General features: G+C 37.4%; 1 protein-coding gene across 1 annotated transcript in view; it reads left to right on the top strand.

The window, feature by feature from the left end:
* Positions 1 to 15,626, top strand: part of CTNND2 (catenin delta 2) — a 635,688-nt gene that overhangs the window by 597,277 nt on the left and 22,785 nt on the right. Inside the window, exons 15-16 of the mRNA XM_014307661.2 lie at positions 618 to 828; positions 4,115 to 4,199. Of these exons, the coding sequence (XP_014163136.2) occupies positions 618 to 828; positions 4,115 to 4,199 (296 nt within the window). The remainder of the gene's footprint in view (positions 1 to 617; positions 829 to 4,114; positions 4,200 to 15,626) is intronic.

Genomic DNA, 15,626 nt, shown 5'->3' with positions numbered 1-15,626 from the left:
ATAGATGTTAGAAAGACTCCTTTTTTGGCCAGTACCGTGCATACAACTAAGGATGTGTGAAAAAGATCGCATCCTTTTGAGCAACACAGTCTAAAAAACACTACTAAACCCATTTAAATTGCTGCATGTAGAATAGAATTAACTTTGTACAGGGGAGAAGTCTTCAGAGAAGACCTTTTCACAAATAACAACATCACTGGGTTTGCATTCACTGCTGTGGTTTCAACAATTGATGCACATTCATTTTATGGTAACAAGCTGTGAGTTGTTTGGTGAGAGATGAGGACTTGCCAAGTTCTGTGAATTGTGGTATTCAGGTTATCTTTGTGCGTATACTTGGCCTTTACCATCACAGTTCCATTCTCTTACAGGTGTGATGTGGCCATGTCAGAAGTCTCTGATGCAGTATGGAAGTATTAACAGAGTCTGTAATGTATGAAATGCTTGAACATTGCAATCATGTAAATATCACTTGCTCCAAATGAATATCAGTGTCCAGTTAAATTACCTGCAATGACACAAATGGTGCTCTTAGTCTTGCATGTTTTCCCTCTACTTCTCCGTCACCCTTCATTGCTGTATCTTCTGAATTGTCCCTTCGTTTTCTTTCAACAAAGGCAAGTATGCCATGAGGGATCTGGTCCACCGACTGCCAGGCGCTAACAACAGCAACAGCTCAGCGAGCAAGGCCATGTCTGATGACACCGTGACTGCCATTTGCTGCACTCTGCACGAAGTCATCACTAAAAACATGGAGAATGCCAAGGCCTTACGGGACGCGGGCGGCATTGAGAAACTGGTTGGCATATCTAAGAGTAAAGGAGACAAGTATGTTTTGCAAATCACCTTGCACCTTTTTAACCTCTCCAGCAGTTATTACAAGTCCTGAGTGTGTTTGCCTTCTCTGTGCAATCGCAAGTTGAATCCTTTAGTTTCAACAGATACCACATGCCCAGCACAAAGGGTGATAAGAATCAGACAATGCCAATACCAAAAGTCTCTCTCTGCTTTGGTTTATTTTTGATGTGCCATCCACCGTGCAGGGAGTGCAGTCCATGTGCATTTTAAGAAAGAGTAATTATCTACAGTAAACCCTACCTCTAAGCAATTGCAGAAGATCCTGATAAACATTAGGGATCAGAGTGGTTGGATAGCACCCTGCACAAGGCATGACATGCGGGTGGAGGGGTCCTTTGAAAGGAAGGACCTCACCACAGTTCTGGTACTGCTTCTCTTGATCTAGGAGTGAAGAATGTAAAGTCACTGTCTCTCTTTACAGCACCCTTTTCCCTGCCTCCAGCTTGGTAGTAGATCCATGGATTTTCTGACTGGTTGCTTCTGAGAGAGCCTTTAGGCTGCTTTGTGAGGCAAAAAAATGTCTTGCACACAACTGTGACATTTTCAGAACAGCTATGGTTTCATCTTGTCTGTTTGGCTATGTACACACTCTTCATGAAGAGTTCACTCTTTATCCTTCTTTTGCCTAAAACAGATAGCCTGGTTCTCATATTTGTCAACCTGATGAAGTATAGTGCAATGGGACTATGGCAGTTTGAAAACAAAAAGCCTTCACTGTAGTGTACAAAACCCATCAGTCCAGCTACTCGGAGCTGTCATCACACAGCCTACTGCAGCATCAGAGCTCTTAAAGAGCCCCACAAAGCCAGGCCACAACCTGAAGGAAAGATTTATGCACCCTACATTTGGTATGAGAACTTATGCTCGCCTCTGTGATCAGAGCATTGCCAATATAATCTAATCGCATTTCTTTTCCTCTATTGTCACTCTTTTCCTTTCATACCAAATTCATTATTGAAACATTCTTGCATTCAAATTGTAAGGGGTAAAAAGTAGTGTGACCAAGTATGTGATTCCAGCTGTGGGATCTCCCCATGCTCTGCCAATTTATTTATATTTGCAGTTTGTTATTATTGAATCTACCTAAATTTTTTTAATACATTTTCTAGATCAAATGTCCTGACATTGCAAGCAGGTTCATATCCATTTCTCTTAAGTTGAATGTGTATTTCCTCAGAATAATGCATCTGTCTACCTGTTCATTATCTGGTAAAGAATACCTGTTAAGTCTGGAATTTTTGAAATATCATGAGCAGTTTTAGGAGGATCCAAGGGCATAATTCCCTGTGTGAATATACCTCATAACTGTGAAAGACATCTATTTCTAATTAATCTAGAGCACAGTAATTCCAAAATGCCCTTCCAAGTCATGATATGTATCCCTCCTCGCAAGTACTTTGACCCGCAGTCCCATGTTATTATTTTTACAAGTTACACAGTTCTAGAACAAGAAAACCTGTCAACACACAGTGCTGCAAATGCCCATCTTAAGTAAAAGTTCAATTTTTCAGCTTTCAGAAATGTCAGTACTGTGTGCTGTTGGTTTGGTTTGGTTTCTTACAGGTAATTCATTGTTTGAAAACCGAAATTGCTGGTTGTTGGACTGATAGAAAATTCTAACATGCTCACTTTAATACAGTAAATCACTTCTGTATGAAGTCATTTTGTCCAGTGTGAAGCAACTGCTTCTGAATGTGCAGGATACTGAACTGGCCATGCATCCTGGTAGGTATCAGTGCCAGTAGTGTGGAGCTGGCCCTGATAGCCTTTGGAATATGCCCAGGGCTTGAACAGTCTGTATGACCACATGAGAGAACTGGCATTCAGAAGGTTATTTATATTGGCCAAGCCCATATCAGCTTCACATAGCTCCTGCCTCTCCTCAATACTCATGGAGTGGTTGGCACAGTTATTTTCCTGGTTGCTCCATGCTTATCAGCACCCCACTAGCCAGTACAGCTGGAAGTATAATAAAAACAATTATGCTTGAAAGGGTTTATCAAAACCCTGTTTACTCACCAATTACCCACCTACTGCTCTACTCTGGGTGAGAAATGGAATAGAAGTGGGGAAAGAAGCACTAAATAAATTACTAGGGAAATGTTGTATTAATAAATCAGTTGTGTCATAACAGCATTTTGCCAGCTTGTATGTCAGCCTACCAGTGATTCTTCTCACAAGTCACAGAATGAACCAAAGCCTGGCCCCTGCCCAAAGCAGCAACTTAGGATTGCTTCTGGCTTTCTGGTTTCTCTTTGATCTTTCAAACCATATGCCTCTTCTGAGTAAAACATAAATCACATCAATGACTGCCCCAGACTCCATCAACCCTCACTCTGGACTTCGGCCTTTGCAAGGTTTTCTAGTGCTCTACTGCTTTATATGTGTTTTTGATTCTGCACAATGTATGCTTCCTTAATGGGCTGGGTTATCTTCCTGGTCCTTTTCTATTTGACCCTTTTTTTTTTTTTTAGATTTTTTTAATTACCTTTTCCAGCAGGATTATATGATACCAGCTGATTGTAACAATAGTTTAGATCTTCTTTCAAAACTTCTGTGAAGGGAAATACCATGTGAAGTTACATGGTTTTCAACACCACATTGTATTCCTGTCATTAAAGGATAATGGTGTGAGCAAAATCCTAGTCCACATTTGGATTCCTAATGAAATTTATCATAACTTTTTGTAATCAGCTGTATTTCTGCATCTTGGCTATACATTTCAAAACCAGTGCTCATCACCCATCTAGAGTTTCTTTTGGCCACTGCTGAGAGGAGCTAAGTGAGTTGAGCACACTGTCCTGAGCTAGAGTTCAGCAAAGAAAGAAATTCTGCTCTGTCTCCTTGTCCTTTATGCCAAAAGTTGTAGCATATCTTAGATGTACATAATGCCAGTTGGGTCCTCAACAATTTTACCAATTGCTACCTCCTATTCCTCTTACTATGCTCTCAGCAGAAATCCCTGTGTGTACTGAGATGCACAAGTTTTTTTTCCCCTCACTGATTGATTATTACTATAGAGATATCTTGCCCTTGCCTAAAAACACCTTGGTCTCCAAGATGCCAAGCAAAGATCTTACTTGAATATACTTGAAACTTGAGTATACTTGAAACACACTTCATTTGTGAGAAATGGAAAAGTTTAAATCTGTAGCAATGCATCTGAAAATTGGAATGAATGGTATCCTTTATTTAACAGTCTCTTTCTCACTCTTTCTTTCTCTCTCTCTCCCTTTTAAATGTATGTATGTAACAGGCATTCGCCTAAAGTGGTGAAAGCAGCATCTCAGGTCCTCAATAGTATGTGGCAGTACAGAGACCTGAGAAGTCTCTACAAGAAGGTAAGGCTTGGGTTTTTTCTAGATTTATTATCTTTCATACTGTTACCCAAATTTGGGGGCTGAGAGACTTTAGACCAAAATATTTGTGTATGTAATTGGAAATTCACTTGGAGTTTAAAGTTTCAGATACTTGGAGTTCATATTTTTTCTTTAATTTCTACTTTTAACATAAAAATGCCCTTTGAAAACATGTGTGGTGGTGAAAAGTAGATGTGAATTTGGTTTTGAAATAAATTCATACAAAAGGTGCTGGATCTGACAGCCCTGGAGAGTGAAATCCTCTGTTCACTGGACAAACGTATATAAGCTCTCCTACTGAAACAGTCTTTCTTACACCTCCTCGTGTTTCTGAGGAGATTACCAGATTTCCAGCCCTTCAGCTCCCAAATTTCCTCATGAGATTGTAAACAAGAGTATCTGAAGGAGAGGTGCTTAGGGACCAGCTACATATGGAGCTGGGCAGAAACCTATAGCTTTGTTTCTAATCAGCCAGCAGACAGTGGCACCATATACTTGGTTTTCAGCCTGTTGAGTCCATAGTACCATGCCATTCCCATAGGCCTGCTAACCTCTTGGAAATGAATTGCAGTAGAGTAATACAACAATGTGAAACAAGATTCTATATAGCTTTTTTAACATGTGTCTACTTAGTAAATGGAAACATTTACAGTAATTCTTGCTGAATATTTCCAAACTGAATTCCATTCCATTGTTCCATGTGAGTATCAGCCTGCAGATTTAGTTCTTCAATGTCTTCTTGCTTGGAATGTCACATCTTATGTGAGTGATACTTTTATTTGGAATCTCATCAGGGAGAGCTAAGACTTCATGTGGCATGTTCAGTTCAGGCCGTAGGTAAGGCTGAGGCATAAGGATTGTGAAGGAGGGAAAGTTCACAATGGTGTGGTCTGTGTTGTACTTATTCTGCACAAGAAAATAGCTTAGTTACATGAAATATATGCACCAATTCTCAAGCTGGCAGAAGCTGACCTTCTGTGTGAAATGCTGTTCTTTTGCATGCCTCAGCCCTGCTTGTGTCAAGTCTGAGGAGTGAGGAAGATGATTGTTGAGTCTCTCCCATTGTTCACTTCCAGTATTTTCAGTCATCCTTGGCAGCCCTAGGGATACCATATGCGAAGACGTTCCAAGTAACAAGCTGGTCCTCAACTGTCCCATTAAGGGATGGGAGCAAACATGAGCAGGCTTTTCTTGATCTAAGGCAGTAACATACTGGAAGTGTGCATAGCCTGACTTCTGTGCTTGTGGGTGGCTGCACTGTAGAGGCTGAGCTGTTCTGCACTGTAATCACTTAGAGGTTCTTACAATATCTGGCTCGTGTCCAGCCTTCTGTCTGTATATATATGCCATCATGGAAAAGCAGTTTCTGGGGTTGCTCCATGCAGGAGGTAATAATGTTTGTGCTGTGTGGCTGCTGAGTTTATTGCTACCTAAGGGACACTGTTGGCTGCTGGTGTGACTGCTGGTGATGGACTTACATACTAAGCATGCTCAGGTACTAAGTACCTTGCATGCTTACAACAGCATTTTCCATGGCCACAAATACATACTTGTGATATGGAAAATAGGGCAGGCTAGTTTTAGAGGTAGCTTCCCAGACACTCATAGCAGACAGATAATCTATATTATCAGGAAGAGAATTGTATTAATATCTATATTATTTAACTCCTACACAAAATCTTAAAATGAAGGTCAGTCTCTCCTACATATTTGTATATTATTTACATGCCATTATATGTGCTGTTAAGCCTTGTATAAATATGGTTTCTTTTAATAAAATGTTCAGATAGTTAATTTTAAATACTCCTTTTTGTTGAAATACATACAATAATCTTTATAAAATTATAATATTTATTAAACTTGCCTGTAATAGGCTGACTCTTAGGCTGTCTGTCTGAGTTTAACCACTGCTTAGAAGGCAATGGCAATGGTTTTATGACAGGAAATTAGAGAAGTTTGCATTATAGTAATAGTCAGCTACTTATGTAATATAAAGATACTGGATTAATGCAATATTTGTTTTCTCCCATTAAAATATATATGTACCAGTAAAAATGAGTGAACGTAGAGTGTAATGAGATCAGCATTTGCAGTATCTTGCACTTGCGCAGCCTTTTTTTGAAGTGCAGGTAAATCCCATTGCATAACCATCAGCAATTTGCTCCCATATACCAAAGTATCTATACAATTGCTTTTAAAGAATTGGCCAACAGAGACACAATTTTGTATTGTAATACAAGGAAATTGCAAGCATCCCATTATAGTTAGCTGAAAGCAGCAACACTTATCTTCTGTTTGAGAAACAATATAACCAAATAGTTTGAATTGTGGTATATTTTAGAGCTACATGTTCACAATAAGGTAAGAAGTTGTAAAATTAATAGAAGTATTATTCTTTGTATTAATGGGCAAAGAAGGCAATACCTGTTTACTGCTGATACAGTAGCAGTCAATATATTTAGTCCAACTATAACTGGATCATCAAAAGTACTAAAACTCTTTAATTTTTCTAATTTTGCTCAACATTGCAAGGAACATCCTACAGCCAGCAGAAGATAAACTGCACTGACAGAAATCCAGAGTTGGGAATTGGTGTGGATGCTCTTTAAGTCCACAATATCTTATGCACTGTGTTTGCAGAGCCATGCCACAACCTGTACCCTGCACTGGCAGGTTCTATCCAGTGTCTGGGGATTTCCAGGTCAAGGAAGCTGTGTTGTGGCTTTACTGGGACACACAGACTCTTTAGGCTGGGCTGACATGGAAAAGACATAGCAAGTAAACAGCATTCAGATCTGTGAGTGAGGCAATAGTGTTACATAGTCCTCTGTAGGCTTGTGCTTTGAGGGGAAAAAAATAAATTTTGCTCCCTGATGTGGTTAAGTTGGCACTATCCTAACACAGTCCAGCAAGGAAAACTTATAAAATGCATAAATATTTCTGGTCCTAAAACTGTAGCAAAAAAAATGAAGGCTTGACAGACAAAGAGGAAGCTGTTAATTTAGTCTTGAAATGACGGAGTTGCCAGCCACCCCAAAAGTTGCAGGTCCTGCATCATGCAAGAACTCATTGGAAATACTGCTTAATTTACAAGCAATAGCTGGTACAGAAATCTAGTCTGAAAAAGTCCACCAAAAGGAAAACAATGTTCAGGTTTAGTCACATATAGACAGTGATTAGATTATTTAGTGTGATTAATTTCTAGAAAGGAGGTGATGTCATTTTTCATCAGTAGAGGAAATATGGTCTCCCGAAGACAATATCATCATTTTCACAAGTAAGACATATAATCATAAATGATCATTAATCTGTCTCTGTTTTCATGAGTCTGTTCCAAATTACTTAAAATCTGATTTTCACACATCCTTAAGGGTCCCATGGCCCAAAGCCCCATGGATGGATCAGTGGCTCAACATGTCGGAAAAACAAGGTACAGGACCTATCCTGCAGCTTGTTCCTACGCTTCAGACTCCTGGTACACCTGTCCTCTTCAAGTGTCTTAGCAACCTGTATTATAGAGTTAGCAGGAGAAATAAGTGCTGCTTACAGCATCCAGAAAGAGAGATCCTGCCCCATTTATGCTAAGCCTTTTAAGAGCTACTACATGGCTTCTTTCAAGGCACCTATTTTTGACTCAGTATCGCTGTCCCTGCTCCAGTCTCTAGGGTATTCACTGGTTGAATGTTTGGGGACACCTGAGAAAATACAGGTGTGTCTATAAAGAGAGCAAATTTCCATTAGCTGGTAAACTCTTCTCTATGTCAAAATTCAAGAAAATCACCAACTACTCTTAAATACAGATAGCTTGTTAAATTACATGAGGAAATTTGAGCAAAAGGGTTGTGCTAAATGAGCTTAACATGAAAGAAAATTTATTAGCTAAAAACAAGCTTCAATTAGCATTAAATGTGTGTAGTATTAAAGAGCTGGAGGAACTGTCAGGAAGAATATGTTTTCTGTTAATTGGTTTGCTTTGCCTAACCACTTAGGCTCCAACAAAATATGTTTACATTCTATCATTATGTTTACACTTACTCTGTCTTCCAGTATGTAAGTAGAGGTCATGATGAATTCATAGAAAATATTTTTCTTACCAATTTATTGTGGTAGGTTTCTGTTCTGCACAGAATATTAGAGATGTTTGTCCCATTCACCTGCCATCTGAATAAAAATGCCACCCAGTGTTGGAAACCAGGGAGGCTGTACAGGGCAGTTGTCCTTCAGCTTGTACTGTGCCATTTACAGCAGGGATACTTTTGTGATAGACTTTTAATGGAGTCACTCTGAAGATGGCCTCGTCTGTCATTGGTCAGAAAAAATAGATAGAATTGCCTGAAGTCTTCTTAGCAGTTAAGGCCATGTGAATATAGAAAAAGACTTGCTTTTCATGTGACTTTCAGAATAATAGGATGGCTTTTATGAGAAGTCCTTTATGACTAAATGCTCCATGAAAATTGACAGCATTAAAATTCAAAATCTTAGTCTCAGGGACTTTTGGAATCTAAAGTCTTTTCTTAAATAAAATATACCTACTCACCTTTTAAAAATGTTAATTACAATGTCCAATCATGTAAACTTGGGACACATCATTTGGATTTTCTTCTGGTAAGGTTATTATTATCAGTCAGACATCCCCCAAAAGGAAGCTGGTTTAGGTTAAATTTATCTAGTGAAAAGGTCTGTGCAGAACTTAAACCATACATTAAAGATCTAAATTCTAAATCCAGAGCATAATAATTCCTCAAAAAATAGTGGCTTATCTTGAAGGAACTATTCATGTGTTCAGATTATTCATGAGCATATGTACTTTGCAGTGCTGATCTTTCAGCGGGGCTTAATTTATTTCTGTACAATTGGCAAAAGCTTTTTCAGATTAATATGTCACCCTCTTAGAAAAAGGATGAATTAATTTAAGATAAACCTCCTTCTGTAATATGAAGCTAAAGTATCATTATAGAGAAGGCATTGTCCAGAGCCCATTTTTATATTAACTATGAAAATGCAAGTACCTGATCAATAAATGATTGACTGATTGATTGATTTATGGCAGTGGGCGTCCCCAAGCTTCAGTGTGACTGATGACAGAGGATTTTCACCAACCCACGACTCTGGGTCATGGCACGCTCAGCATACTCTCTCCCAGAGCCAAGAAACCAGAATCTATTCCCCAACCCAGGTATTCTGGCTGTCAGCTGACCAGTCTTGAATTGTTGTGTTTCATGCATACTGAGATTTGTACCCAAAGCAGTTCTTCAGGAGACCTGTGAATCAAAAGTAACAAAGCCTGACTGGAGAATATGTTCTTAAGTTGCACAGTGTAATTCACTGAACCCTGTAGGTTCTAGTGAGGAAAGTGCCTCGCTTCAGTTAGGAGAGTACCTGCAAGGAAGGTGTGCAGAGTTCTGCTCTCTCTGAGGACAGCACATAGCAATGAGAGGGACAAGTGCATTAAATCCAGTTCCCTGACAATCCTTCTAGCATTTCTCTGATCTCTTTCCTGATTGTCTCAACCTTTCAAAGAGAAAGGAGGCGGCTGATAAGCACTATGTTGCAACAGCATTTTAAATTTATCAAGCACATTGCTTTGTTTTCTGGCACAATAACATCTTTAAAAAAAAAAACGACTGTACATTTCAATAAGGGGTCCTAGGTAAACTGGCACATCTGTAGAAAATCAGTGTCCAAGAGCCAATGAAATTCTTAAAATGCTAATTTTCGAAATCTTTATTAAGATTGATAATATATTTTTCCTTCAGACAGAATTATTGATGTGAATTAGCTGGACTGGCCTTTTTTTTTTTTTCCATAATAAAATATTACTTTGTGGCGTTACGGCAAAACCAAATTGCCTTCTGCATTTGTACAACATCCTAGTAAGTCCATGGAGTGACTGTGTTTATGTCTGTGCGTTATGCATGTGTGTGTATGTGTGTGTGTGTGTGTGTATTTATTTATTTATTTATTTTTTTATTATACAGACCTATATATACAGTCATACATATATGTCTGTATATTATCTCTGATGAAATATTTAGAGGAAATTGGAATTTACATGTTTTTCTGGCCCCGCAGAACATGGTAGCTATGCTATTTCTTTCATCTTTTTGGTTTTTTGTACTACGTTTGCCTGGAAAAGAGAAGACATCAGAGAAGACCTCATTTAAACACTCCAGATGTAAATATCTTTCAAGGTTAGGGTAAATCCTTTTCATCTTTAGCTAACAGGAATATAGTTAAAACACCCAGCATTTCATCATCTGATATATTACAGAACTTTCTTTTGCTTAGGAACTAGGTAAAGTCCTAATTTGACTTCAAATAAAGGAAATGTGGAAATTTTTTGCCGAAGTAAAATACTGTCAGGCCTGTTTAAAGTATCATCTGATTAATTTTAGTAGAAAGAGATTCTGTAACCAATATAGCAAAAGAGTTATAGTCTACAAATGTATGCATCTGTTTTTTCTTTCTTAAGGAACATGCAATTTGCCTTTAGTTGAGCATTTTAAATGTGGCTTTTTATCAGTTGGCAATCTTGCGAAATACTGAATCCTGAAATTGTCATTAGGTTCGTTACTAGAGAAAATGTTAGCATTACTGATTTGTGTGTGTGTGCATTCCTAATTCTGCATTTTATGCTGAATATTACTTTCCAGTATTCATGTCAGATAGGTTTGCCTATCCCAATGCACACAAAAATATGAGGAATTTCATCATTAAAACAAAGGCATATTTTGTATTGTGCAGCAAATAACAGGTAGTTGCTGCAGAGCAAAGAATAATATGATAATCTTTTCACATTATTTCTTAGAGACACGAGAACCTCTTCAGTGAGCAATGATATGAGAGTCTGGAATTTCTTTTTTACCCTGATGTTACTTTTTCAACATAATTTTCCCTAGGCAGCATCACCATATAAATTCACCATTTAAATTATTTCCTCTTTTGATTGCATAAACCTTCCCAGGGATTGTTTTTTTAAGAATCATTCAAACCTTTGGCAAGAAAATTTTAACATTTCTGGCTTTTTGATTGCCAATTGCCTGCTTGAATAGCACCCTATTTGTCTGCACAATAGGAATTTACATATCATGAGAAAAATCATGAATCCTAAAGGGGAAATTGTGCAAATAAATTGAACTGACATATAGAGGCAAACTCTTTGGCTTATGCAGAAGTAGTCAGGAGTATTCACACAGGTAAAAAGTGATGTAAAAACCACTCCTGAATTTTTAAAAATAGAGACAGAAAAATCTCATCATTTGTCAAAACACGTCTTGTTTTCACCTATCTGCGCTACTATTCAAAATCTTTTGGCTACTTTTTTAAGAAGAACAATTTTTAAAAAAACAAAATATTACAAAATGCTAAGTCAAACAATGTTGTTTTGATTTCCTTTTAATGCTCATAATTATCATTTCACTAGTGGTGTCAAGTGAATATGTTCTGATTTCCTTGGCTTTTTCATCATCTCAAGTAATTTTTTTTGTAGTCCTTCTAATTTTCAGTTTATTAACAATCTCAAACAGTACTAGAAAGATAGCAAGTGATTACTATTATAAAAATACACTTTGCATGGCCTAGAGAGGGTAAAAAACATTTTGCAATGCAAACTATTCATGTTCTTACCTATATCACAATGGCAATACATGGAGGAATATCAAATTATTTGTTTCAACATCAGTTATTGGAAGGACATGTTCTCAAATGTTTTACCCTTATGGATTTCATTTTTTACTATATACTAATAATCATAATTTATTTTAATAATTTTGCATTTTACATAGTCAAAATTTTTGTGATGCCCTCAACAAAGATTTTTTACTATGCAGTATCACCTACCATTCCTTTAGTTATGTTTCAGTATTTACATGTTTCTCTCTAAAACATTTTCCATGTCTATGTTGATATTGAAAATATTAATAGTAATCTAAGATAGTCTGGGCTGAACTGAAAATTCAATACCAGTGATCATTTTTCATGAAAACAGACCTGCCCTTACTTGTACTATTTCAATAATGAATGAGATTTTAAAATATCAGGTATGATAATTGAGCAGAATTAGAGCAAAACTAATGGGTTGGTTTTTTTTTTTTGCAAATACTTGTGTGTCTATTGAACAACATATCTGTGTGTTTGGTGGTAAATACCTTTCTGTACATACATGTACATGTATACACAAATGGACTCTGTTGATGTAAAACTTGAACACAACCACAGATTAGATTTAGAGGACCCTGCCTTTAAGTATGGTGCCCACAATACCCATAGGTTGGATATTGTGAAAGGTTCTTCACCCAGACGATGATTGGGCACTGGAACAGGCTCCCCAGGGAAGTGGTTGCAGCACTGAGCCTGACAGAGCTCAAGAAGGGTTTGGACAATGCTCTCAGGCACATGGTGTGACCTTTGGGTGTCAGGTGCAGGAGCGAGAGTTGGACTTAATGATTCTGACAGCTCCCTTCTAATTCAGGAGATTCTGTGATTCTATGTCCAAACAAAGAGAGTTGGGAATATGTAAAGAAATAAACCTTAATGGTTTTAATTGTGTGCTTAGAAAGTATCTACAGCTATAGTTGACTGTTGCTTTTCCCCTGAGGGTGCTAAGGGCATAATAGTACTTCCCTTTAGCATTGAGCATTGTAGCAAGCAATAATTCAACAACCAAATTTAGCAGTAATTCATCCAGATAATCACTAAGGAGAGCATGGAAGCTGGCTCCATTCTCATCCAAAATCTACTAGATTCAAGAGGTGCTAAACAAATGAGTAGAGAATCAAAGTTTATCCGAACAATTCTCCAGGGTGCACCATATATATGTGACACTGAAGCATCCTCAGCATTGGTGCTGGGTCTCATGGTAAGCTCTAGCGTATTCATAAGGCAATGATGAGGTATTGTTCACTTAAAAACTCAAGTCCACTCTAAGGTTGCTAAGTACAGATTTAGAAGACAGAAATTTAATCTCATACTTGCGTAAAGTCTGTCCCCAAAGTACTCCACCCTTTGAACTTTTCTGAAGAAAAGAAAATTTAAAATGCAGCCCAGGAGTCAGTACTTTAAGTTAAAGCCTTCTTTCTGAAGGGAGTTGTATAACTGAAGTTTCTGAAATATCCTTAGGGTAGAGCTATGAGGAGGCATCCAGAATCCAGAAGGTTAGGCATAGGTCACATCTACAGATGTTTTTCAAAAGTATGGTACCTTAGAATAAAATTGGATTTTAATATTTGAATAGAATATAGTGACCTAAGAAGATTAACTACATATCTTTTGGTACTGGGAACATTTTTAGTCCATTTAAATAATGTATTAAATGTTTTAAAACTAATTTACATTAGTTAATGGCAAACAATGCATAGATGGATTCATATGTACAATACTGGAAAAAATCCAGACATCTTCCTAAAGACTTTCAAAGGTGTTTTAAAGATACATGCAAAGAGAAACTATTTTTAATTGATGTCAATATTTTTCTCCAAAATTCTTTCAAGGAATATGATTTCTACCATTCTGAAAAAAATGTCATATTTCATTAACTTGTATGCTTAATATTTGCATATCTAAGTTCAGGCACAGATCAGAGAAGATGTGCAGTTAAGAGTATGGGTGAGAAACTCAGTTCCTCTCAGCAGACTTGAGCAGAATTGTTGAGTGGTGTTGGATGGCTGCTCACAGCTTTGCAAATGAATCAGACCAGTAGAACTCTTACTTGCAGTAGTAGCACACTCATGGAGCACAGAGGGGAGGGAAATCAGTTAATTCCTGTGTCAGTCACAGCATATTTCTGTCTCAGAGGTAAATAGTTGAGCTGGGATAGTCAATGCATAACAGTGGGTGTCTTTGCTGGCTGTGTTGCCATACTGACACTATCACCATTCTCATCCTTCTGGGTTCTACAAGGAGGTCAAAAGTGTGTATTCAGTATGGCTGGTACATGTTAATTTAGTCAAAGGTCAATGAAATATTAAGCTGCTGCATCAACATCTTACTTTCATGTCTTTGGTGTTCTACATGATCTAATAATGGGGGGAAACTACTAGGAAGTCCTTCTCATTTCTTCCTTCTTCTCTTCCTAAAACTGCTAAAGGAATTCAAAAATGCCCTAAATATGTCTGCCATTTCAGACTTTAAAAAAGAAAGAAACCTTATCTTTTGAAAGGAGTCTCTTTTGTAGTATGTGTGCTTTGTTCTGAGTGTTTTACTTCCTTACTTGCTGATACAGTTTGTCTTGATGAGAGAGCTGTAGCTACTTCTTCCTGCAAAAAGTAGAAATGAGAAATTTCTGAATTGGTTTATTATTTTTAATTGAACAGAGTGCTTTTAGAGAAAGTTGAGGATCCTCTAAATTGACAGTTGTAATCTTTGGTTCAATATTATGTTTCTCTTTGAGTTAACAATACTTTGTGAATTGGAAACTGTTAAAGGGGTATCAGTAAAAAACAATGTGCATTTCTCATTATTAACGTCCACATATGCTGGTGAACTCCATGTTCAAGCAGAATATCCTTAAACTCACACAGGTCAGCAGCAATCACTTGGATCTCTAACTCTCTGATTCAAGTGTATTATGCACAAACTTTTCACCTAAAACCAAGGAGAGCATGAGTTCCTCCAGTGAGTTTTCTGAAGGGGCACTGATTCCTATTCTGTCAGACGGCTCCACATTTGAACGAAATGATTGTCTGCCTTCAGCTGCACTGCTGCTGTTTGGGAAGCACAAACTTCTAATGGCTCTTGGTCACAGTCAGTATCATCAGTATACCATGTTCTTTACCATAAGGGAGAATGATGCAGATTTCACTCTGCTAATGATTTTTTTATGTTTCACACTCATAGGTATAATAGAAGAGTTGTATCTGGTTGATTTTATGGTTTAATGCATGAAAAGTAAGAGTAAGAGGTTGGTTGGTTTCTAGCCTTTGGAAGGACAGTAGATTTAAGAAACTGACCATGAACATAAAGTAGTACTTGTCTCTCTGCTGAAATTTTGTGGCCAAGAGCCACAGTTCACATTTCTAGATAATATACGTGTTTAGATAGGTGGAATTGCATTACTGGAATGAAAATTAGAATACAAATAAAAAATCATTGTACATATTTTTTGTACATAGAAGATACAAGCAAGAATAGTTCTTTTGTGGTTCTAAAAGTTTAAATTATAGCTTATATACCTTGTGCAGGAGAAAATAGAAGAACAGAAAATCTAGCTGAAAGGCCAAGTACTGCCTTCGTTTCCTCTAAAATATATTAAAACAATTTCTTTTCTGTATAAGAGGCAAAGTGATGCTTTGAGAAATGAATTTATTTCATTTTATTGCAGTGTTTTGAAAGTTTTATTTTTGGGCTGCATATAACCTTAGCAAAATGAATAATGAACTCTGCCATATCTGAAGTCTTGTCCTTCATGCTTTG

Source organism: Geospiza fortis, unplaced genomic scaffold (genome assembly GCF_000277835.1).
Source record: "Geospiza fortis unplaced genomic scaffold, GeoFor_1.0 scaffold281, whole genome shotgun sequence".
NCBI classification, from domain to species: Eukaryota; Metazoa; Chordata; class Aves; order Passeriformes; family Thraupidae; genus Geospiza; species Geospiza fortis.
The sequence above is the reverse complement of the archived record's forward strand: the minus strand, read 5'-3'. Positions and strand labels throughout refer to the sequence as shown.